Here is a 25,397-nt window from a genome sequence, read left to right as displayed (position 1 = left end):
CATTCCAAGGAGTTGTACAAAATGGAAGATTTTTATAGAAGGAGTGGGGAGGCAGGAAAGTTACTAGCAAAAGAAAAGGACTGTTCTAGGCTAGCCCCTTTCTAGTGGGAAAAGCCAGGGGTCTTATGCAGATGACCTCATTCCTCTTCCTTTGGGGGATGGAGAAGGGTCCATATGGCATACTCATTGGCATTGATTGAAGAATTCCTGACAGACCAGTTAAGACTACATTTCTGAGGGAGTTTGAAACTGTGGTTAGGTTATGTATTAAGTGCCGGTTTGGGAAGTTGGTCAAAGTGACACTAATTTGGGTCTGTGGGTTTCTTTTCTTTTTTTTTTTTTAAGATTTTATTTATTTATTTGACAGAGAGAGACACAGCGAGAGAGGGAACACAAGCAGGGGGAGTGGGAGAGGGAGAAGCAGGCTTCCCGCTGGGCAGTGAGACCCGCATTCGGGGCTCGATCCCAGGACCCTGGGATCATGACCTGAGCCGAAGGCAGATGCTTAACGACTAAGCCATCCAGGCGCCCCTCTTTTTTTTTTTTTTTTAAACAGTACAAAATCTCAGTGGCTTAAAAACAACAAAGATTCGTTGTTTTTCTTTCATACCACATGTTTATCATGTGTTGGCAAGGGTCTTAGCTGCTTAGAGTCACTCAAAGGACCCAGGCTGATAGAGTAGCTGATATTTCAGATGTTGTTGGTCTCAGTGCCAGAGGGAGAAAGAACTCTCGAATATCTTGCCTGGCAGTTAAAATCCTCTTGCGTGGCGGTGAGACATCACTTTCTCTCACAACTCATTGTCTAGAGCTAGTCACAGGGCTGTACCCAGACACAAGGGGTTCCAAGCTGGGTGTAAACACTGAAGACTACCATAACCCCCTAGATTGGGTCACTATCAGTGGATTGTCTGATTAGGTGCTTAAAAGGTTTCCTAGCTTAACTTCTTTATAAAAGGTCTACTCTCTCTGTATAGCAGTCAGTGATTTTTCTAATGTGTCACTGTTTTTAGGCTGATGATCGTTGCTTTTCAGATAAAGCCCATCTTTTCCTGCTGTCTGCATGCCCTACCTGATCTAGTCTCCACTACCTTTTATACCCATATCTCATTGTTTTTCTTATACTTTGTCCTAGTGATACTGTCCTGTAGCTCCTTTAACATGCTTTACTCCCTTTTGCCTCTTGACCTTTGCCCACATTATGTCCTCTTCCTGGAATGTTCTTTCTTAGCTCCTTCCCGCTTTCCTTTGGCTAACTCCTATTCCTCGTTTAGGTTGCAGCTTCAAAGTCATATTATTTCTACTTTCCTATTTGAATTCAGTGCTTAGCCTTTGATTCCCATAGCACTCATTATTTCTGACAAAGCTATTGTGTGTCATTGTAATTGCATGATTACTTGTTTGCCATTGTAACCTAATCTCTCACACATAGAGGCACTCAATACATGTTTGTTGAATGGTTAAATAAATTACAGCATAAGGTAGGGAAAAGTTAGTCGTGTCCGTTATCAAAAAATTTAGTAATTAAACGATATGTATGCTTCCCATTTATGGCAAGGACTCCAGAGCTTACCGTTTATGAAAATGTGGTTTTAACAGTGCTCAGAATATCTCCTGGTTACCAAAGTATTTTGTATACCAGGTTTCACAAGTCCTTTGAAAGTTGGTTACAAAAAGTGTTTATTTCTAATGTTAGAAAGAAAAAACATTTTCTAATGTTAGAAAAAACAGTGATTCCAAACTGACAGAGTTCTCTAAATTGAAAATGACAGATATGTATTTTTCTTTTTAAGATTTATCTATCTGAGAGAGAGAGACAGAGAGAGGGAGAGCTGGGGGAGGGGCAGAGGGAGAGAATCTTTCAAGCAGACTCCCCACTGAGACCCTGTGGGGTCCATCCCACAACCCATGAGATCATGACCTGGGCAGAAACTGAGGAGTTGGATGCCCAACCGACTGAGCCACCCATGTGCCCCTAGATGTGTATTTTTCATTTCATATATTAAATATTTTCTATTATGCCTTAATTTTCAGTAGCTTTTTTTTTAAGAGGCAACAAAATACATCTTTATTCAAAATACATCTATCTGTTCTTCAGATAATACCATATTAAACTTTCTACAATCCATGATTTATTGATAACACAGCTGTGAGTAATGGCATAGGACCGGTTGAAGCATGGTCTCAATTTCTCCTCGTATTAAACCAGACAGTGAGAAGGCTTTGTACTTGGACTTTTTCTGAACTGTGACTGACATTCTCTCACCTACAGTGAATAAAAAAGAGGCAGAGAGCCATGAGAGACTATGGACTCTGAGGAACAAACTGAGGGTTCTAGAGGGGAAGGGGGTGAGGGGATGGATTAGCCTGGTGATGGGTATTAAAGAGGGCACGTATTAAGGGGAGCACTGGGTGTTATACGCAAACAGTGAATCATGGAACACTACATCAAAAACTAATGATGTAAATGTATGGTGATTAACATAACAAAATAAGACTTAAAAAAAAAGTAGCTTCTTAATAAGCAAAGTTGATATATTTAAAGGCTGTTATTTCCATTTTTCGTTGTTATTTTGAGTAATGTTTTTAGAAATCTCTTTGTATCTTGAGTTTTTTTCTTTTGAACTGATTTCTCAGGGTAAATTTCCAGGAATGATATTTCTGGTTAAGGGCAGCTGTGGTGGTTAAGAGCATGCTTAGGTTTGCTCATGGGTGGTAGCAAAATAGCATTAGGGTTATAAAATATAATCTGTACAACCCTTGTAATTCCAAGAAATAAAACTGCAGTATTTCTTAACAGGTGTTATGTGTTCCTGTCTTTCGCCTTTTTTTTTTTTTTAGGTAGTCTTTTCAGCATTGTGTGTCTTAGCCCTTGAGAATATGAATATGAGCAGCAAAATGAAAGAAAAAGCTCAGGAAATACAATTAAGGGGGTATACTAGTAAGTTTTAGTTTGAAAATAGCCTGGTCCTTCTTACACCATGTGTTTCTTATTAAACAGTTTTATGAAAATTTTATGCAAGTATACTTGTGATCTTTCTATTTTGAGACTTTTTTCCACATTAATCCCTACATAAAACTTGTCTTGAAAAAATGTTTAAGTTGTCCTCAGTAACCTAGAATATACTTCTTTTTAATAAGTAGGGATTTTATGTATGAGTGGAATTATTTACTTTGGATTTAGGTAAGCATTTTAAATAGCATTTTTATTACCAAAACACACGGAGGGTAGTTTATTTGTTAGTCCACATCGTTCGTTTAGGTCAGAGTTATTTGATCTTGCTTATGTTTTCTGGCTTACCTTTTGTTGCTTAATATTGAAATCTAGGAATCTTTTATCCAGTTTTTGAATTGTCATTTTAAGTAGATTGGTAACTTATTCACATTTGTGAAGTTTTACTGTACATTTAATGAAAGGGATACACACACAAAAAGTGCATATTTGACTTGTTTTTCCCTTCTTTTAGAAATCTTTTAATCATTCAGAGTTAATTTTCATAATAACAGTTGGCCCCAGAAAATTCTCCTTTTTTCTCAGTAGTTGAAGGCTGTTTTCAGAGATTTTGTTCATTTTAGGTAGAGTGCTAGACCACTTCAATTTCACGTTTTCTGATGTTGTCCATCATGCTTCTAAGAGGGTTAGGTTCACTTTTCACGTCTTTCACAGTTTTGTTTTTTACACAGCAGCAACAGTCAAGCACTTCATACAGGAAAGCCAACACCACTAAAGATGCCACTGTAAATATAAATAAAAGCAGAATGACAAAGCAGGCAGTGTTCCAGTTATCATGAAAAGGGTAAATTTTTTGAACTTGAAAACCAAGGTACTGATAAACAGATGTAGTGGTTTCATTCCAGAGGCTGGAGCTCAGGGAGGCCATTCTTAGGGATTCTACTTCTTGTATTGTTCTTTTGAATCTGTAAAAAGGTAAAAAGTGAATATATGTAATCAAATTCTAAAGATTTGTCAATTCAAGTTTTAGTACTAATATTAGTAAATTTTTATAGGTAACATGAGTCATCTTATTTTCTGCCAGAATTAATGCCCAAATTATATTTTTGAATTTTTCTGTATTTTATGGCCGTGTATTCTATAAACTGTACTATATATTTTTTATGTGTATCATTTGCTAGACAAGTATATATGTTTAAGATTTCTATACAGAAGTTAACTGCTAGTAGAAGTGGAAAAAGAGAAGCTGAATTGGTTTAAAATTTGACTAAAGCAGTGGTCAGTGATCTGTTAACTACAAAAAATTTTAGTGTTTTAAGATGGTGGTCTTCAGACTGCCTCCCGGAAAGCTTTTCTCATTACCTTTGTGGATTCTTCTCACCTTGTTGGCTCAGTGTATTTCTATTTCCAGTCCTTTAAACTTCGAGGACAGGTGACCTGAATCAGGAAATAGTGGCTGAATGAAAAATGTTAAAGAAAAGCTAAATAATGACAATTTTCAGAATAAGGATAATAAAATTTTAGGTTCAAGTTGCCTATGAAGATACCTTAATCTTAGGATTTCTTTCTGTTATGTATATGATAGTATTAACTGTTTCATATAGCTGAATGATCTATGGACATGAATATTTTATTTATTTATTTATTTAAAGATTTTATTTATTTGACAGAGACACAGCGAGAGAGGGACCACAAGCAGGGGGAGTGGGAGAGGGAGAAGCAGACTTCCTGTGGAGCAGGGAGCCTGATGCGGGGCTTGATCCCAGGACCCTGGGATCATGACCTGAGCCAAAGGCAGACACTTAACGACTGAGCCACCCAGGCGCCCCTGGACATGAATATTTTAAACAATCAGCATCCCAGGTGTATTGATTATTAAATTATTATTCCATCTCACAAAATTAACCAGTGAATTAAAGTTTTAGTATTCTTGCATTAAGTTTTGCTCTTGTTGACCTGATACTTGTTAGACCTTAAATGGGACCATAAGGATTGAAGAATTTATTACCTTGATGTTTCAGAAGTATCCTTTAAACTTATTTTAAGAAATTATAGAATGCTTTTATACTAAGAAAATTTTGGAAATAAGAAAAAATTCCGCTTCATTAATTCAATGACTGTTGTCAGTTTGCTTTATTTTATTCAAGAAATGACTTAGTTTGCATGATTTTTCTTTACTACATAGTTTAAGTAGATTTTCATTCATTCTTGTAAACAAATGTTTGTTGATTACCTACTGTGTACCAAATAGTTTTCTTTCTTTTTTTTTTTTTAAAGATTTTATTTATTTATTTGAGAGAGAGAATGAGATAGAGACAGAGAGAGCATGAGATGGGGGAGCGTCAGAGGGAGAAGCAGACTTCCTGCTGAGCAGGGAGCCCGATGTGGGACTCGATCCCGGGACTCCAGGATCATGACCTGAGCTGAAGGCAGTCGCTTAACCAACTGAGCCACTCAGGCGCCCCCCAAATAGTTTTCTAAATGCTGGAGATACTTGTGTGTGTGAGTATGTTTTAATTAAAGGAAATTTCAAGGTAGTTGAAGAGTATGAGTATAATGAGGGGCACCTGGGTGGCTCAGTCAGTTGGGCATCCGACTCTTGGTTTCAAGTGGGGAGACTGAGCCCCATGTGGAGACCCGCACTGGGCGGGGAGTGTGCTTGAGGTTCTTTCCCTCTCTCTCTCCCTCTGATCCTCTGCCTGCTCACACACACATACTCTTGCTCTCTCTAGAATAAATCTTTACCAAAAAAAAAAAAAAAGTGGGGCATCTGGGTGGCATAGTTGGTTAAGCGTCTGACTCTTGGTTTTGGCTCAGGCTGTGATCTCAGGGTTGTGAGATCAAGCCCTGCATTGGGCTCAGTGCTCAGTCTGCTTAGGATTCTCTCTCCCTCTCCTTCTGCTCCTCTAGCTCGTGCACTCTCCCCCCCCCCACTTCTAAAGTAAATAAATAAATCTTTACAGTGTATGTTAATTAAATTCAATTTAAATTAAAAATTAAAACCCCAAAAAACATTGAGATGAGAAGGCCTGAATGGAAGCCAAATCAAACCATTACAAATAAATAAATAAAAGAAGTAAATCTTTTTTTTTTTAAGATTTTATTTATTTGTTTGAGAGAGAGCACAAACTGGAGGAGAGGCAGGGGGAGAGAGACAAGCAGGCTCCCCTTGAGCAGGGAGCCCAATGTGGGGCTCGATCCCAGGACCCTGGGACCATGACCCGCGCCAAAGGTAGACGCCTAACTGACTGAGCCACTCAGGCGCCCCGTAAATAAATAAATCTTTAAAAAAGAAGAGTATGATGAACCCCTGTATGCTCAATATAGCTTCAATTATCAATTCGTCTGTACCCATTTGCTTCCACCCGTAGATTATTTTGAAGCAAATTGTAGACATCAGCACTTCATCTAGACATATTCAGCATATATCTCTTAAAAGGTGAGGATTCTGTTTTTAAACATAACCACATTATCATTTTCACACCAAAAAAGATGAAAAGTGACTTAAAAAACCCAGAGCCATAACAGTATAATTCCTTCAGTTTCTTTGTTTTCTTTAGAAATCTAATTTTAAAACTTTGATAAGTTAATATTTTCTAAGGTTTTTGTTTTCTATGTTTTTATTTTTAAGTAAACTCTATGCCCAACATGGGGCTTAAACTCACAATCCTGAGATCAGGGGTCACATGCTGTACTGACTTAGCCACCCAGGCACTCCAAAGGTTTTTGTTTTCTATCTTAAATCATATTTGCTTGGCAAGTAACTTTACCTCTCTGGATGGACTTGGTTTCTTCTTTTGTGTGTTTTGAAGGTTAAATTGATGATCTGAGGCCAGAAGTAAAGGCTTAAATTCATTTGTTCTTTTTGGATTTAAGAATCCTTCAGTTTCATGGTTTGTGGTGATCCTTCATCTTGAAATGAGGGACAACAGACTAATGGACAGTAATTGAATCAATTGCCTTTATTAGTTCTGGTACTTAACAAAAATATATTGTCTGGAACTGGTATGTGAGGAACTTCCCAGTGTATTACAGTATTTTCAAACTGTCTGGGGACCCAGCCTTTTAGAGTTACCCTCTTTTATCCCTTAAGTTTTTTCCTTCTTAGCACATTTTTATAGAAAATGGAGCTGCGGGCGCCTGGGTGGCTCAGTCGTTAAGCATCTGCCTTCAGGGTCCTGGAATCGAGTCCCACATCGGGCTCCCTGCTCAGCGGGAAGCCTGCTTCTCCCTCTCCCACTCCCCCTGCTTGTGTTCCTGCTCTCGCTATCTCTCTCTCTGTGTCAAATAAATAAAGTCTTTAAAAAAAAGAAAAAAAAATGGAGCTGCTACATTGCACACCTCCAGGGAACACCATTCATATTGTATTGTAGGGTGCCATTCACATAGAATACGCTGTAAGTGGTGCACCTTGGAATCCAATGTGAATATCCCGATAGGCCACTCCTCCAACTTCTGCAGTGTCGCTGCTTCTGATTCTAATCACCGTGCACACATATAGTCAAGTAGCCCATAGAAACTGACTCAAATGGAGAGAATGTTAGTCCTTTTTGACCTAGCCTAGACTAGTGACAGGTGTGTACACACATACAAATGCCTAAAAAATGTTTAGCTTTGGAACTCCTTTAAAATATTTATTTATTTATTTATTTAAAAGATTTTATTTATTTATTTGAGAGAGAGAATGAGAGACAGAGAGCATGAGAGGGAGGAGGGTCAGAGGGAGAAGCAGACTCCCTGCCGAGCAGGGAGCCCGATGCGGGACTGGATCCTGGGACTCCAGGATCATGACCTGAGCCGAAGGCAGTCGCTTAACCAACTGAGCCACCCAGGCGCCCCCTTTAAAATATTTAGTATGACTACAATGTGATATTCCTTGGGAGGGGTAGCACACATTGTTAGTTATTTTTACTTCAGTGTGAATGAGTTTCAGGTCCTTTTGAAAAACAGAGCATATAGAAGAGGAGAGGAAGAATAGTTCTTGAGGAAAGAGAGAACAGTACCATTTATTGTATGGGTAGATAAAGAACCGGGGAAGAATCACTGGAGGGTCTATCTAATAATTTTACCTGGGCTAACCTAGGACCTCTCCAGCACTGATGCAAATATTCCTTAGACTTTCTGTTAAGGCCTTTCAGGTTGATTCCTTTGTTTTGTTTTATTAAGTAATCTCTACACCCAATATGGGGCTTGAATTCACAAGCCTGAGATCAAGAATCACATGCTCTTTTGACTGAGCCAGCCAGGCGCCCCAGGTTGATTCCTTTTTAAAATCTGGGAATTTCTTTACACATTATGTCCCTTAAATTAGTTTAATGTAGCGGTGTCTGGGTGGCTCAGTGGGTTGAGCATCCGACTCTTGGGTTTGGCTCAGGTCATGATTCCCGGTTGTGAGATTGAGCCCTGGGTGGAGCTCTGCGCTCAGTGGGAAGTCTGCTTGGGATTCCCTCTCTCTCTCAAATAAATAAATCTTAAAAAAATTAGTTTAATGTACCTTATTAATTAACTTAATGTTAAGATGTCATTTCATTATTGATTTCAGAAATTTTGTAGTAATTTTTTATATTATAATAATTTTTATTATTATTATTATTTTTTTTTTTAAAGATTTTTTATTTATTTATTTGACAGAGAAAGACACAGCGAGAGAGGGAACACAAACGGGGAGTGGGAGAGGGAGAAGCAGACTCCCCGCCGAGCAGGGAGCCCGATGTGGGACTCGATCCCAGGACTCCAGGATCATGACCTGAGCCGAAGGCAGTAGCTTAACCAACTGAGCCACCCAGGCGCCCTATTTTTATTATTTTTAAAAGATTTTATTTTAATTGACAGAACACGAGAGAGGGAACACAAGCAGGGGGAATGGGAGAGGGAGAAGCAAGCTTCCCACCAAGCAGGGAGCCCTATGCGGGGCTCGATCTCCAGGACCCTGGGATCATGACCTGAGCCGAAGGCAGACGCTTAATGACTGAGCCACCCAGGCGCCCTAAATTTCTATTTCAAAATGAAATTTTAGAATTACTGGAAAGTTGGTTTAAGGAACTTTATATTCTATTTATTTTTGAGGTACAAGTGAACTGCTTACAATTTTAACTTTATATTCTATTTCTTAAAGAAGATTTATTTGTGAGAGAGCACGTGCATGCAAGCGTCAGATATGGGAGGTGGAGAGGGAGAAAAAATCCCAAGCAGACTCCCCACCGACCACGGAGCCAACTTGGGGCTCGATCCCATGACCCAGACATCACCACCTGAGCTGAAACCAGGAGTTGATGGTCAACCCACTGAGCCACCTAGGTGTCCCAATATTCTATTTATATTTGAGGTACAAGTGAACTGTTTAAAATTTTTTCAAGGAGTGCCTGGGTGGCTTGGCAGGGGGGCCTCCTTCTCCCTCTCCCCTTCCCCCTGCTTGTATTCCCTCTCTCACTGTCTCTCTGTCAAATAAATAAAATCTTTAAAAATAAAAGAAAAAATTTTTTTCAAGCCCTCTTGTGCACCCCCCCCCCCAAAATGGAGGGAGGGAAGGGAAGGGAGAAGGTGGGGCAGGCAGGCAGACACAAACTAAATTCAGTTATTTGAAGTTAACTTGTACCCATCAATGACCTATTCTTCTGATTAAAATTAATATATCCATACAATTGATTATTGTGTGTGAATGAGGTAACTGTGGTGATACTGAAGGATTTTTAGGATCTGTTAAGTGAAAAGACCAAGATGCAGGACAGTATGTATAGGAAAGGGGGAAATAATATGCATTTTTATTTGCTTGTATCTGCACAAAAGTTTTGGAAGGAGTTATATAAGAAGTTAATAACAAATGATTACTTGTGTGATTGGTTGGAGAGTAGAGCTGGGATATAGGGATCTGTGAGATTTCTCAAGGTTTATATTGTTACATTTTAGTTTTTGAAGCATTTGAATATAGTACTTATCTAAAACCCAAACTAATATATTTTATTTATTTTTTTTAAAGATTTTATTTATTTATTTGACAGAGAGATAGTGGGAGTAGGAACCAGGGGGAGTGGGAGAGGGAGAAGCAGGCCTCCCGCTGGGCAGGGAGCCCAATGCGGTGCTCGATCCCAGGACCCTGAGATCATGACCCGAGCCGAAGGCAGACGCCCAGTGACTGAGCCACCCAGGCGTCCCCCAAACTAATATATTTTAAAAGTATTTCTTGCCTTTGGTTTTATATCTATTGTGTTACATTGTGTTATATATCTATATGTGTTTTATATCTATTTGATACATTTATTGAGTTTTCTGGATTACTTCTAAAAAATTAAAACCAGAGTCAGTAAACACTATCATTTTGATTAGAAGTGTCTAAGCAGTTTAAGGAAGAGTACACACATGTCGTAAATGATGACAGTTTATGTTGTAAATGATGACAGTTTGCCTCTTATGTATTGATAACTGATGAGCAACTCAAAACATTCAATCTTTAGTTAGCTGCTGGGCATATCTGAAAAAAGTAAAATATGGAGTCATTTTGTACCTTAAATTTAGTGTGGTTTATTCTTTTTACATACAGCAGAGCTCTAGCAATTTTTTGTGCTAAATTTAGGGTAAAATCTGAAACTTACTTTAATGGAGTAGATATAATTAGACATGCAAAAAGATGGTATTATTAGGATTTTCTCATATTATAAGACTATTTTTGAAATTAAAATATAAATTTACATCAAATACCTGCGATATATAAATGCTTTATGAAAAATAAGACTAAATGGTAAAAATCGTTTGTGTACCCTTTTTTGGATCCCCACCTCTTTAAAATTTCATGACAGAAATGGGGAGTGTTAAAGTAAATACCGTATTTTTTTAAAGTTTATTTTTGGTATATTCTCTTCACCTATTTTTCCTCCCATTTCAGAAGGCCCTAGTGAAATATTTATGGGGATAGGACTTCAAACTGTTCTGGAACCTTGAATTGTCAGATCAGAATAAGATTATGCTTTTGCTCTAATGGTGAAAGCCCTTGAGTTGAATTCTCTAGTGTCTTTAAACATACAACTTTGAAATATGATCAATTAATCATATTGGCCTTTAAACATAGAGCAGCTCACCCAGCCCTGGAACTCTCTGAGAGAGGCCATGCGTCTAGTCAGTTTGGTGAAAGAGCAGTAAACCTACATCTGTGTTAACCATAAATATATCACCAGTAAAATGTAGGCTGATTATAGTGCTAATAATGGGGGTAGTAGGGCTTTTTCTGTTTACAGTTTACCTGAAATTTCAGTTACAAGTTAACTGTTTAATCAGACAAGGTTGTTTTTATTTATCTGAGACTTTTTTTTTGGCTCCCATACTTTGTACAGCAAGCAGGAATATTTTCTAGGTAATTAACCCCATTGTTCTGAACCTCGAGAGATCTAATATCTTCTTACAGCAACCTTTAGGCTTTGTAAGAGATGCTTTACTCATGCTGGCTGAATGCTGAATAAGAAATAGAAGGAATAAAAATTATGAAAATAGTCTTTTAAAATTTAAATAGATTTATCAGCAAAGAAAAGGGCAGAAGTTGGATCTTTAGGTCAGTATGTGTGGATAATATCCTGGAACTCTGGCACCTACTAAATAATGATATTTACATGCTCCACCATGATAAAATTAGAAATTTGGTCAGTAGTTGATACTAATTTTTAGTAGACATGAATAGTTACTCTGAGCCATGAAAGAAATCTTATTACCTACGTTGAAAGGTACCATACCTTCCTTCCTTAACCAGTTCTTCTTAAAACATATTTTTATTTTAAACTGTAGTTTATCACAAAGACTTGCTCTCTGTTTATTTTGAGGCATCAGTTGAAGAATAATTTCAACATTATATTGAAATATGGTTATGAATTTTTTTGTGGCATATAAAAAATGAAAGGGTATTTAAGAAGGTTATCATTTAATAATAGAATGACTTGTGTATTACAGTAATATAGATTTTAAAATTTAACCATAAGGAATTATTTTAATTAAAATCTTAGGAAAGTTTGAAGCTCTACAAATGATCTCTTTGGCTATAGTATAATGCAGCCTATTTAATGATATCTTTGTGGTCTTCTAATTTTTATGTAAAAATCACATTCGTTACAATTTCTTGGCATTCTCTGCATCTACACTCAAAGTCAAATAAACAGTTTTGAACTATTTTCTCATATTTGTTAAAATATAACAAACTTTCCCATAAGTAGCTGCTTTTTACCAGCCAATATAATTTGCACATATAATTAGAAAGCTTTAGTCCAGGATTCGCTTTTAGTCTAGATTTTTCTTTAAGAAAAATCCTTTGTTAAGGCAGACCAAACTGCTGAAATGAAATAGCTCGGAAAAAATAAATTAGCAAGTAACCACTTAACATTAAATGCTTATGGTTTACTCTAAGGTCTGGATATAGATCAGGTTCATAGAAAATCTCATGAATTTTCCATAAGGCACAGATGGTAAGGGTGCTTATCAAATAGCACAAGGCAGTCTTCACATTTTCATAATAAAATCCTACCAAGCAGTGAAATGAATACATTGCTTTTTTTGGTCTTTTGTAGGAACAAAGCTTTCTGCTTGGTTTTTATGGTAAAATATTTTTATATTACATCATAAGGATATGTATTACTAAATGAAAGAGATTGTATAAACCTACCTCTTGTCTGAAGGCTGCTGTTGAAGCGATGGTATCGTCTGTTTGTAATGCAGTCCAGTGCACATCCAAGATGGAGCTGTGCTTCTATTGGTTAAACCACAATGCAGCTGACAGTTTCCTCTTCGTTCATTTGCATTAAGTCCTGCCACCCTTGAGTGTAAATCATTCATAAACTTGAATAGAGCTGTTTGGGATATCAACTATCACCTTTTTCTTGTCTTATTTTTTTGTCCTTAAGCTAAATTTCTGCAAAGGAATTTGAGTTAGTAACAAAGTGATGATTCCTTAGTGTTTAACCATAAAATTTCGGATCCTTCAGTGAGTATTTCACTGCTAGGGCTGAAAGGTAATGTCGAGAGAGGTAGTAACCTAGGAAACAAACAGTCCAGGTTTACCAGCTTGGTATTTCCTCCAGGAAGTGGGCATAAAATCTCATAAATGATATTTTCTTTCCATACTTGTGTTATATATAAATCTTGTCCTCTGGAAGTGATTATTTCCATGTGGTGGTTTGATTTAGGAGAAATTCTAAGGGAAAAGAAAGATTTTCTGCTCTGCTAGTTGGGAGAGGGTTAGTTTTGGTAGTTATACCACTGACATTAAAAAGCAGTCTTTGAAATTTAAATGGTAAAAAAGGAATAAAAGGCACAGCATAGGGAATATAGTTAATGATATTCTGATAGTGTTGCATGGTGACAGCAGCTGTACTTGTGGTGAGCACAGCATAATCTATAGAGAAGTTGAGTGACTATGTTGTACACCTGAAACAATGTAACATTGTCAACTGTACTAAAAATTTTTTTAAATTTCTTCCAAAATTTATTTATTTATTTTAGAGAGAGCACAAGTGGGAGGGACAGAGGGAGAGGGAGAGATGATGTCAGGTAGACTCCACATGGAGCCTGAGGCAGAGCTCGATCCCTGATCCTGAGATCATGACCTGAGCTGAAACCAAGAATCAGCACTCAACTGACTGTGCCACTCAGGCACCCCTCAAAAAAATTGTTAAAAAATGGCAAAAGAATCCTCAACTGAATATTTGAAGATAGAATATTTTTATTTATGGTGTATTATTTAGAGTTGTGTGTGGTCCAAGCATAACAGAATCAAGGTTTTAAATTATGGAGTGGCTATTACAGCAACAGCAGACTGAGTAAATGCTTGCTGTGCAGACTTTATTTTATAGTTTACATTATTTTTTTTTAAGATTTTATTTATTTATTTTAAAGATTTTATTTATTTATTTGACAGAGAGATAGACAGAAGAGCACAAGCAGAGGGAGTGGCAGAGGGAGAGGGAGAAGCAGGGTCTGCACTGAGCAGGGAACCCGATGCGGGACTCGATCCCAGGACCCTGAGATGATGACCTGAGCCGAAGGCAGACGCTTAACCTAATGAGCCACCCAGGCGCCCCTAAGATTTTATTTATTAAAGGGAGATAGTGCGGGTGGTGGTGGTGGGGGGGGGAAGAATCTGAAACCGACTCCACACTGAGCGCAGAGCCCAGTGCGGGGCTCGATCCCACGACCCCAAGATCATGACTTGAGCCAAAATTAAGAGTCAGACACTCACCTGATTGAGCCATCCAGGTGCCACCACATTATTTTTTAAAATTACAGATAAATTAGCATATTAGTTTCTAGGACTGTAAAGAGGTACATAGAAATACTCTTACTATCTTCATTCATTCAGCTAATATTTGCTATTTACTTTGCCTGGCATTGAGCTAAATGTTCAAGACTCCATGATACACAAAACTGCACGTAGTTCATGATTGAGCATTTGTGTAGTGTCTATCCTTAACATAGTGTCGTCTGCTTTTCATAGTGCCCCCAGTTAATGTAGGATAAACTTAATATTTTACTAAAGTTAAACAAGAAAACATATCTGCATTTATGAATTTTTATACTCTGACAAAATAATAGCCAGTTTCAGATGGAATAGTCTGTATTAAAGACTAGTTAATGATTCTTATACAAGGCAGTATCACAGTGTTTACAACTGAATTTGAATCTGTATTCTTCTGCATAGTGCTCTTACTTTTCTTATGTTTAAAAGGGGACAATGAGGGGCGCCTGGGTGGCTCAGTTGGTTAAGCATCTGCCTTGGGCTCGGGTCATGGTCCCAGGATCCTAGGATCGAGTCCCACATGGGGCTCCCTGCTCAGTGGGGAGTCTGCTTCTCCCTCTCCCTCTGTTCCTCTCCCCCACTTGGGCTCTCTCTCTTTCTGGCAAATAAAAAAAAAATCTCCTTTAGGGTGCCTGGGTGGCTCAGATGGTTAAGCGTCTGCCTTCGGCTCAGGTCATGATCTCAGGGTCCTAGGATCGAGTCCCGCATCGGGCTCCCTGCTCCTTGGGAGCCTGCTTCTCCCTCTGCCTCTCTCTCTCTCTCTGTCTCTCATGAATAAATAAATAAAATCTTAAAAAAAAAAAAAAATCTCCTTTAAAAAAAAAAATAAAAGGGGACAATGATACCTCCTAATAGGATTTTTTGGAGGGATTAAATGAGAAAATCAAATATTTAGCATGGTACGTGGTAAATAATAAGTATTCAGTAAATGTTACTTTTATTGTTAAAGTGTCCTGAACACCTTGGGAAAATGAACCATGTAGGTAGTATTTCATAATTGAAATAATGAATGTGAAAGCATACCTGTAAGGCATCCATAATATTACTTTTGGAAACATAGTAGGCTATAATGTGCCAATTAAGTTGTTGTCAAAATTAAAGCAGTGATTTTTAAAGGAAAATTACATATCAAATCTCATTTTAGTCTCAAAAAAGCATATTTAGTAAAGTCTTTTCATAAATTGATCTCAAAGAAGTATTATGTTGCCATCTAAAAGCTATTCTTTTGGCTCTCTGACAGTTGTTATATTTGACTTGTTCTAATGCATTCTTTTTTTAAAATTATTATTACCAAGCTGGTGCCAGAGATACGCCCCCCTCCCTTTTTATTTAACCTCTTCCTTTGTGGATCAGCAGCCACAAGGCAACTTAATATATCTGAGTTGATGGTTTGTTAATAGAATGTGTACTTATGACTAATGGAATGCACTTGTGATTCCTGGTAGCATTAGGATTTCTGCCTATAAAATGCAACAGAATGATACAAGTTCTGAAACAGATTGTCTTCTATACAGTTTGCTCCTTGTTTCATACTATCATCCTTTTTTAAGCATCCATGTTTATGCAGTTTCAGTGGCTATGAATTTTTTCCTTTTTTAAGATAATTTTTTCCCTAATTAATCTCTAAAGTTTAATTAGTTATGGTATCATTTCTTTTAATTCCCATTAGTTCCCATTTGTTTTAAGTTGAGAGGCCAGAAATTGATGTAATAGGTGATAAATGGAACTTTTTATCCCTTTGAAGTAATTGACTCATTTCTCATGGTTTTGAGTCTGTTAGAAAAGCTCTGTGGATCAGTTTGAGATTTGTATTGTCCTCTTGTTTAAAAAGCCATGCTTCTAATCTTGGGGATAAATCTAATCATAATTGAAGGAACAGTGAGACAAAGGTACTTACAGAAGAAATGTATTTCACTTTTTTTTTTTTTAAGTGTGCTCCAACCTACTCACAACCCTGAGATCGAGTTGGATGCTTCACCAACTGAGACACCCAGGTGCCCCCAGAAAAAATGTATTTTATTTTATTTTATTTTTATTTTTTTTAAAGATTTTATTTATTTGTTTGACAGAGACACAGCGAGAGAGGGAACACAAGCAGGGGGAGTGGGAGAGAGAGAAGCAGGCTTCCCGTGGCGCAGGGAGCCCGATGTGGGGCTCGATCCCAGGACTCTGGGATGATGACCTGAGCCGAAGGCAGACGCTTAACGACGGAGCCACCCAGGCGCCCCAGAAGAAATGTATTTTAATGCTTTTGAATTTATTAATACTTTGTTCCTATCCTTGGTGGGAAAATTGATAAGTTTATTATATACTCAAAGATTTCAATTTTCACCAAAGTTTTACATGGTAGAATTCACTAGATGGAAAAATGCAAAACAAATATTTTACTAGAGTTAAAATTCATCTTAGTTGCTTAAAAGTCGTAATCAAATCTATATGACAATGTTATAGTTGTTTTTTGAACCTCATTTTCAGATCATAGCAATGGATCATTTAACTTGAAAGCTCTATCAGGAAGCTCTGGATACAAGTTTGGTGTTCTTGCCAAGATTGTGAATTACATGAAGGTAAGTACTTTTCTCAAATAACACACATTCTATGTAAGTTTTTGGCAGAGGAAGAGGATTGGGGTTTCAGAAGTAAATTTGTATATATATGTCAAAATTTATCAAATTGTATGTTTCATTATGTGCAATCTGTTGTATCCCTATTACATCTCAATAAAACTAAAAATAATGCTTCAAGCCTTTTACATTATATCGAATTAGCACTGCAGTGAGTCACCTAAGTATATTTAATTTACATTAATTCAAGTATACAATTTAAGCCCACCATTTCACTTAAAATTATGCCCAGGCAATAGGTATATTCATTTCTTAATTACTCAGGACTTGCTGGCAAAACCAGTAGAAGGAAGTGAATGATTTGCAGGTTGTTACTTCCACTGATGTGAAAAGTAAAAATTACATAGTTGAGACATATGGTGGTGATGGTTTTTCTGCATCTTTGGAGGAAAAACTAGAGAATTACTGAGGGTCTTAGGAAAATATTGACTCACAAAAGACTTAGAATTTAAGATTTGATGGAAGATTTACTGTTTTTTGATGTAAGTTTTGAAGTTTTGATTATGGCATTTTGGCTTTACCAGAGACTCTGAATCTTATTAAAGTGAAATTTCATTTATTGCTAAATGGCTAAATGATTTCAGATTTGCCCCCTTCCTCTGCCAAACTCATTCCTGTTTAGTTACTAGTTGTATCTCTTGAAAAAAGAGTGCTGTATTTGTTATTTCAAATTTCAGCTATGGATTGCTTAAAATGTAAATCAAGTTTTTATGTTAGGGCTTTTGTAATTTGAGAGACTTAATATCTGGCTGTGTCTGAAATCTGTAGTTTGTATTTGATTTGTAGTAGAAATCTGTTAGTTTGTAATTTCCCATTATCAAATAATACACTTTGACACATGTTTCCTATTCATTCATTCCATCCACTCATTCCCCCATGTGGTAAACGATTATTAAAACCTACTGTATGCTATTTATAGCACTATTGGTGGGACTACTCAGAAAAAAAGTATGCCCTCATGGCTGTTAGTCTGTTGAGAGAGATTGACATTCAAATGTCATGTTTTTGCTACTCTGCTGGTACAGTTTTCACTAATCTAGATGATCTTTACTTTTACAACTTTCTTTAGGACTGTGATCTTCAAGTTTTGTGCTCAGTTATTTCCTGAAACAATTTTGAGAAATTGTGTATCTCTTTGCACATACTTAAATTGACAATTAGTTTTTCAGCAAAAGTTTAAATAGGATGGAATTTCTGACATATTGTAACATTTCAACAAAATACCTCTTTTACATTTATCTAAGGGGATCTAAATCCCATTATTAATTAAAAATATAAAAACTGCTCCTGGGTGGTGCAGTCGGTTGGACAACCAACTCTTGGTTTTGGCTCACGTCGTGATCTCAGGGGTGTGAGATGGAGCCCCACATTGGGCTTTGTGTTCAGCTCGGAGTCTGCTCAAGACTCTCTCCCTGGGTCACCTGGGTGGCTCATTTGGTTCAAATGCGTTTGGCTCAGGTTATGATCCCAGGGTCCTGGGATCGAGCCCCATGTCAGGCTCCCTGCTCAGCGGGGAGTCTGCCTCTCCCTCTCCCTCTGCCGCTCCCCCGCTTGTGCTCGCTCTCTCTCAAATAAATAAATAATCTTAAAAAAAAAAAAAAGTCTCTCCCTCTCCCCCTCCCCCCACGTGTGTGCATTCACTCTCTAGAACAAATAAATATTTTATTTTTATCTTTTAAAGATTTTATTTATTCGACAGAGAGAGAGACAGCGAGAGCAGGAACACAAGCAGGGGGAGAGGGAGAAGCAGGCTCCCCACTGAGCAGGGAGCCCGATGCGGGGCTCGATCCCAGGACCCTCGGATCATGACCTGAGCCGAAGGCAGACGCTTAACAACTGAGCCACCCAGGCGCCCCTAAATAAATCTTTAAAAAAAATCATAAAAACAAACATATGGTTGGCAATTTTAATTATTTTCCTTTTGAACTTACAAGTCTGTTCTGGTACTCCCACTGCATTTTAGCTTAATGTTATGTAATTTTGTGCTTGAAAATATATATGTTTTTAAAGATTTTATTTGTTTGAGAGAGAGAGCATAAGGGGGTGGGAGGGGCAGAGGGAGATCAGGACCCCGAGATCATGACCTAAGCGGAACGCAGCCACTTAACTGAGCCACCCAGGCGCCCCTATGCTTGAAAATGTTTTAATCATCATCAAACTTTTTTGCCACAATAATATATATATGTTAGAAATGTTTTTCTCGTGACCATAAGGTTCTAAGTACTATCACAATTATTATTTTATTTTTAAAGATTTTTATTTATTTATTTGACAGAGAGAGACATGGTGAGAGAGGGAACACAAGCAGGGGGAGTGGGAGAGGGAGAGAAGCAGGCTCCCCACTGAGCAGGGAGCCCGATGCGGGGCTCGATCCCAGGACCCTGAGATCATGACCTGAGCCGAAGGCAGAAGCTTAACGACTGAGCCACCCAGGCGCCCCTATCACAATTATTATTATTAGCACACAGTTCATTAGAATAACTCATGTATATTAAAATTTGGATAAAATTCAGTTTATATATAATAATTACTCAACAGAGGTCCATTTTCATTCATTTTTTTAAAAAGGTTTATTTATTTTAGAGAAAGAATGCACGAGCAGGGGGAGGGGCAGAGGTAGAGAATCTTGAGGCAGACTCCCTACTGAGCACAGAGCCCCACATGGGGCTGATCCCACAACCCATGAGATAATGACCTGAGCTGCAACCAGGAGTTGAACACTTAACTGACTGCACCACTGAGGCGCCCCTCTATGATTTTTTTTTTAAAGATTTATTTATTTATTTTAGAGAGAAGAGTGCGTGAGCAGGGGCGAGGGGCAGACAGAGAGGGAGAGAGAATCTCAAACCAACTCCTGCTGAGTGCAGAGGCTGACGTGGGGCTTGATCTCAACCGGAACTGCAGTCAAGAGTTGGAAGCTTAACTGACTGAGCCACCCAGGCACCTTTCTATGATTTCTTTGTGTCATTTTCCTGTTAGGCTTTTGGGTCATTTTCCTGTTAGGCTTTGGGGGGCTGTTAAAATATTAGGAAGATTAGCTCCTTGTGATATGAGGTGAAAATATTTTTTCTCAGTTTATCATTTGATTTTATAGAGCTATGAGTTTGAACCTGGTTCTGATTTTATAGTCCATTCTCATCACTATAATTGTATTGCCTCAAATAATACATGTTCTACATTCCTGAAAGATTAACTTGTATCTATTATTTAATGCATCTAGCATTTTAAAACTGTCTCTTAGTAACAATTTCTTCCCTCAATAGACACGGCATCAGCGGGGAGATACACATCCTCTCACTTTAGAAGAAATTTTGGATGAAACACAACATTTAGATATAGGACTCAAGCAGAAACAATGGCTTATGACTGAGGTAAGAATAGCCTTAAAATGGAGTTAAAAAAAAATCAGTTGGTTACCATGAAATATTTGCTATAACTAAGGTTTTTAATATACTGAAATCTGTTATTTTTACTTTTTCTTAAAATAACTGGTATAGGGTCTTTGTTTTTGTTTTTAACATATTTTTTGAGGTGGTTTGATTTGTTGGTTTTCTTAACTTATGTATCTATTTAAAATGTTAAAGACTTTTAGCATAAAAATTATAAAGAAATCAGTCATTGTACCAGTTCCATTTAAGTTTTTACAGAATAACTGATACTTTTTTAATTGCTAAATTTAGAATTGTATTGTTTTTACATATGTTTTAGAACATTTAAACCATGAGGTAGTGTAGGGATAGTGAGATATTTGTTATGCTCATACTACTATTATGACTTGATGGTGATGTTACTGCCTCTGACAGATGACTTGGAAAACGAATCCTTACATTGTGCATGTATGCACATCATTGTAGGAAAAGAAACCCCACAATAATCACTGACCCTGCTAATTTGGAAATGAACAGCATTTTTTAAAATTCACACATTTCCATCTTTTCTATTTAAGTATGAAATGACAATTAAGAATACTTTCTGGGACCAGTGTTGTAGTCTAAAGTCAAATGTAAAATTCCTAAAATGTAATTCAATAATGTATTTATTGAGCAAAATATTGTTCTTGATTTTTGTAATATAAAATCAACAATTAGTAACATTATAGCTCATCGTATTAGTGATATACAAATAGTTATAATCCACATTTAAATTCTGTTGCTTTACCTAATCTTCAAATTTCATAGACTACCAACATTAATTAAAAATTATTTTTATTACTATTCTGTTCTCCCTCCTTTCTTCTATGTTTCTTCTCTTTCTCCTTTCCAGGGTCAGGCTGGCAGCTGCAGAAGAAAATAAATAGGGTAGCTCTTCCTTGAAGAGCTTTCCTTCTGGTAGTAGCTGTACAGCAGAACTGACTAGGAATATAATTATATTCAGTAATTCCTGCATTCCTACTCAGTTTCATTCTCAAGCTGCCACTATAGGTAAATTTCTTATATGCAGTAGTCTGGTGCTTTTCAGTTCCTTCCACACCTGTAGGTGCCATTTGATACCAGGTGGGGCAGACTGTTGGTATATTATCCCAGGGTTATGTTTCACACATAATGCCAATATATGATAAACTATACTTTGAGGGTGGGATAGGCGATACCTAGTTCACTTTGTCTATTAATGTTAATTGGCATTTATTCTTTTTTATCTTTTATTTTCAAAAGAATATGGGTACAGTTTCTTCAGATCAGTTGTGATAAAATGGTTTTTCTCATCTAAGGAATTAATGTAATAATAAAAAGTTTCTTTTCTAAAAAGTGAGCAACATGCTGATCTCTACCTATTGGTTTTTTTTATCCTGGATGTCCAATATTTTAGATTTGCTAGTTGATATTCACAAGATACTTTTAATTTACAATTGTACTGGGTATCGATATTTTTAAAATAATTAGTATAATTTAAGAATGGGTACATGGGGTTTCCTTTTGTTAATATATCACATTGTGTCACTGTTACAGGCATTAGTCAATAATCCCAAAATTGAAGTAATAGATGGGAAGTATGCCTTCAAGCCCAAATACAACTTGAAAGATAAGAAAGCCCTACTTAGGCTGTTAGATAAGCATGACCAGCGAGGCTTAGGAGGAATTCTTTTAGAAGACATAGAGGAAGGACTCCCCAATTCCCAGAAAGCTGTCAAGGTAACCTCACTTTTCTTTCTATGCCTTAGTATAATTTGAATTAATAATGTCTTGTTTTAAGAAAACAGCAAGTGTTTCTAAATTTTTATTTTTAAAGTTTACATTATATATACTTGGGGTTGTGGTGAGCCAGTTGAAGATTTGAAGTTTGGGTCCTGTGCTACAGAGCAGGACAGAGCGCAGCCATTTTTGTGTAACTTTGACAGCTCCCTTTTGTGGTGGTTTTGGGTATGAGTGCGTCTTCAGAATATTTCTGGAAAGGTTTTCTCAAAGACACTTCAGTCTTTTTCTCAGAAGTTACGTTTGTATACAAGAGCTGCTTCAACAATGCTCGTAGACACTGCTAACCTAAGGAACCAGAGGTATTAAACATGAAAGCATTGACTAATAACCTGGCTGTTTTAATTCCTAAAAAGCTATCAGTGAAAGCCATACAGATTACATTTCCAGTTTAAAGTTGGAACTCAGTTGGAAAGGCTGCTAGTCTCTGTTCTTCACAGTTGCTAATGATTGATGCTAATTGTTGATGGTTCATTTGTCTTGCTACCTCTGGAGTAAAACTTGCTCCTTTCTCTTCTGTACTTCTTGGTAATTAAGTGACACGTGTTATCCTATAAGTCATTGAGGCTCTGTTTATTTTTTTCAGTTTTGTTTTGTCTTGTTTTGATCTATTGTCAAGTTCATGGACTTTTCTTCTTTACCTCTAATTTGTTATAAATTCCCATTGGTGAATTTTTATTTTAGAGATAGTATTTTTCAGTTCTAGGCTTTTCATTCTTTTTTTATGTTTTCTGTTTCTTTGCTGAGATTTTTTTTTTTTCATTCATTATAAGCCTGTTTTCCAGTATACTCTAGAGTATAATTTCTTGCAACTGCTTTAAAATCCTCTTTTTCTAATTTAACAGTTGGGTCATCTTGGGGCTGGTCTGCACTTCGTTTCTCGATTATGGGTCATGTTTTCCTGTTTCTTTGTATGTCTAATAAATTTCTGTTGAGTCTTAAATTTTGTGAATTATATGTGTAATAAAGACTCAAGATTCTGTTATATTCCTCCAGAGTGTTTTTGTTGGTTTTTGTGTGTAAATGGGCAGTTACCTTGGCTAGACTCAAACTCTAAACTTTGTCTTCTTTGCAGCGGGTGGCATATAATACATCTTTTTTATTCTTTGAACTCTTTTGAAAATATCCAGAGTTTATAGTAAGTTTTCTGTAAAAAAACAAACAAAACAAAACAAAAAAAAAAATTACCTTAGAAGGGACTTGGCTATTACCCGAAGCAGAACCCTTTTCAGATTTGAAATAGGATTTATTTTTAAGATATGTATTGAATGAGCTACTCCTCAGGGTTGTTTTTTTAGTTAAAAATTTTTTTAAAAATTGTAGTAAAAACTGTCACATAAGGTAAAAGTTTGACATATTAAGCATGTCTAAGTACAGTTCATTAGTGTTAAGTATATTCACATTGTTGTGCAAGAGATAATCCGGAACTTTCACATTTTATAAATCCACTAAACAGCTTTCCTTATCCCATTTCTCCAGTCCCTAGCAAGCAACATTCTACTTCCTGTGATTTTGACTACTCTAAGTAACTCAAATAAGTAGAATTATATACATTCTTGTCTTGTGATTGGCCTATTTCACTTAGCACAGTATCCTCAAGGTTCCTCCATGTTGCAGCATTTATCAGCATTTCCTTCCTTTTTAAGGCTGATAATACTACATTGACCAGTTTGTTTATCTGTTTGGTTTCTCCCATTTTTTAGCTGTTGGGAATAATGCTATTAACATATTTTTTAAAAAATCTCTCTTCAAGACACTGCTTTCAATTCTTCTTTTTTTTAATTTTTAAAAAGATTATTTTATTTTATTTAGAGAGAGAGTGCACACAAGTAGGGGAAGGGAGAGGAACAAGTAGAGTCCATGCTGAGTGTGGAGCCTGATGCAGGGCCAGATCTCATGACTCTGAGATCCTGACTGCAGTTGAAATCAAGAGTCAGATGCTTAACTGACTGAGCCACGCAGGTGCCTCTCTGTTTTCCATTCTTTAGGGTATGTAACCAGAAGTAGATTTGCTGGATAATATGGTAATTCTGTTTTTAATATTTTGAGGAACCACCATACTGTTTTCCATAGCAGCTTTACCATATATATACATATATATATGTGTGTGTATATATATATATATACATATATATGTGTGTGTATATATATACATGTCTTTTTTTTTTTTTTTTTAAGATTTTATTTATTTATTTGACAGAGACACAGCGAGAGCGAAGGAACACAAGCAGGGAGAGTGGGAGAGGGAGAGGCAGGCCTCCTGTGGAGCAGGGAGCCCGATGTGGGGCTTGATCGCAGACCCTGGGATCATGACCTGAGCCAAAGGCAGATGCTTAACGACTGAGCCACCCAGGCGCCCCCCCCCTTTTTTTTAAGATTTTATTTATTTGACACAGAGAGAGGAAACACAAGCAGGGGGAGTGGGAGAGGGAGAAACAGGCTTCCCGCCGAGCAGGGAGCCCGATGCGGGGCCCCAGGATCATGATCTGAGCCGAAAGCAGACGCTTAACGACTAAGCCAGCCGGGCGCCCCTCCCATTTTATATTCTTGGCAGTAGTGCACAGGTGTTCAGATTTCTTCATGTCCTTGCCAACACTTATTTTCTGGGTTTTTGTTTTCGTTTTTTTTTAATAGTAGCCATTCTAATGGATATGAGGTTTTATCTCATTGTAGTTTTGATTAATAATTAGTGATATTGAGGCTATTTTTTTCATGTGCTTATTGCCTATTTGTATATATTCTTTGGAGAAATTTCTGTCAAATCTTTTGCCTATTTTTGAATTGAGTTGTTTTGCTTGTCCTTGAGTCATAGGAGTTCTCTATGTATTATGGGTATTAATCACTTATTAGATACTTGATTTGCAAGTATTTTCTCCCATTCTGTGAGCTGCCTTTCTACTCCATTGATACTGTCTTTTCATGTACAAAATGCTAATACTTTTGTGTAGTCATATTTGTCTTTTATTTTGTTGCCTTTGGTGGCATTTCCAGGAAATGACTGCTAAATCCAAGATTAGAAGCTTTTTGCCCTAAGTTTTCTTCTAAGAGTTTTGTAGTTTTAGAGCTTACATTTAGGTCTCTAATCCATTTCAAGTTAATTTTCACATATGGTGTTCGGTAAGGGTCAGGTTTCATTCTTTTGCATGTGGATATCCAGTTTCCTAGCACTTTTTGTTGAAAAGATTGTCGTTTCTCCATTGAATGTCCTGGCATCCTTGTCAAAAGTCGTTTGACCGTACGTGTGATGATTTATTTCTGGGCTCTGTCTTTCACAGTCTTTATGCCAGTACTACACTTTCAATTACTGTGGATTTGTAGGAAGTTTTGAAATTAAGAAGTAAATCCTCCAGCTTTGTTCTTCCTTT

General features: G+C 37.0%; 2 protein-coding genes across 3 annotated transcripts in view; one reads left to right on the top strand and one right to left on the bottom strand.

Annotated features, from left to right (window-relative positions):
- GTF2E2 (general transcription factor IIE subunit 2) overlaps positions 1-25,397 on the top strand; it is a 67,700-nt gene that overhangs the window by 12,822 nt on the left and 29,481 nt on the right. For both annotated transcript variants that reach the window (XM_021694121.1, XM_021694122.1), the window contains exons 3-5: positions 16,695-16,786; positions 20,107-20,214; positions 21,790-21,972. In XM_021694121.1, coding sequence (XP_021549796.1) covers positions 16,695-16,786; positions 20,107-20,214; positions 21,790-21,972 — 383 coding nt within the window. The remainder of the gene's footprint in view (positions 1-16,694; positions 16,787-20,106; positions 20,215-21,789; positions 21,973-25,397) is intronic.
- On the bottom strand, positions 3,491-3,914 carry SMIM18 (small integral membrane protein 18). Its single transcript, XM_021694123.1, has one exon. The coding sequence runs from the start codon at positions 3,879-3,881 to the stop codon at positions 3,585-3,587; it is 297 nt and encodes a 98-aa protein (XP_021549798.1). The 5' UTR covers positions 3,882-3,914; the 3' UTR covers positions 3,491-3,584.

This window comes from Neomonachus schauinslandi, chromosome 2, assembly GCF_002201575.2.
Source record: "Neomonachus schauinslandi chromosome 2, ASM220157v2, whole genome shotgun sequence".
Classification (NCBI taxonomy): domain Eukaryota; kingdom Metazoa; phylum Chordata; class Mammalia; order Carnivora; family Phocidae; genus Neomonachus; species Neomonachus schauinslandi.
Note: the sequence above shows the minus strand (reverse complement) of the source record. Positions and strands in the feature narration are given on the sequence as shown.

Excerpts from the sequence above, each read along its gene's own strand:
- SMIM18 (XM_021694123.1), bottom strand. The coding sequence starts at position 3,881 with ATGGCCTCCCTGAGCTCCAGCCTCTGGAATGAAACCACTACATCTGTT.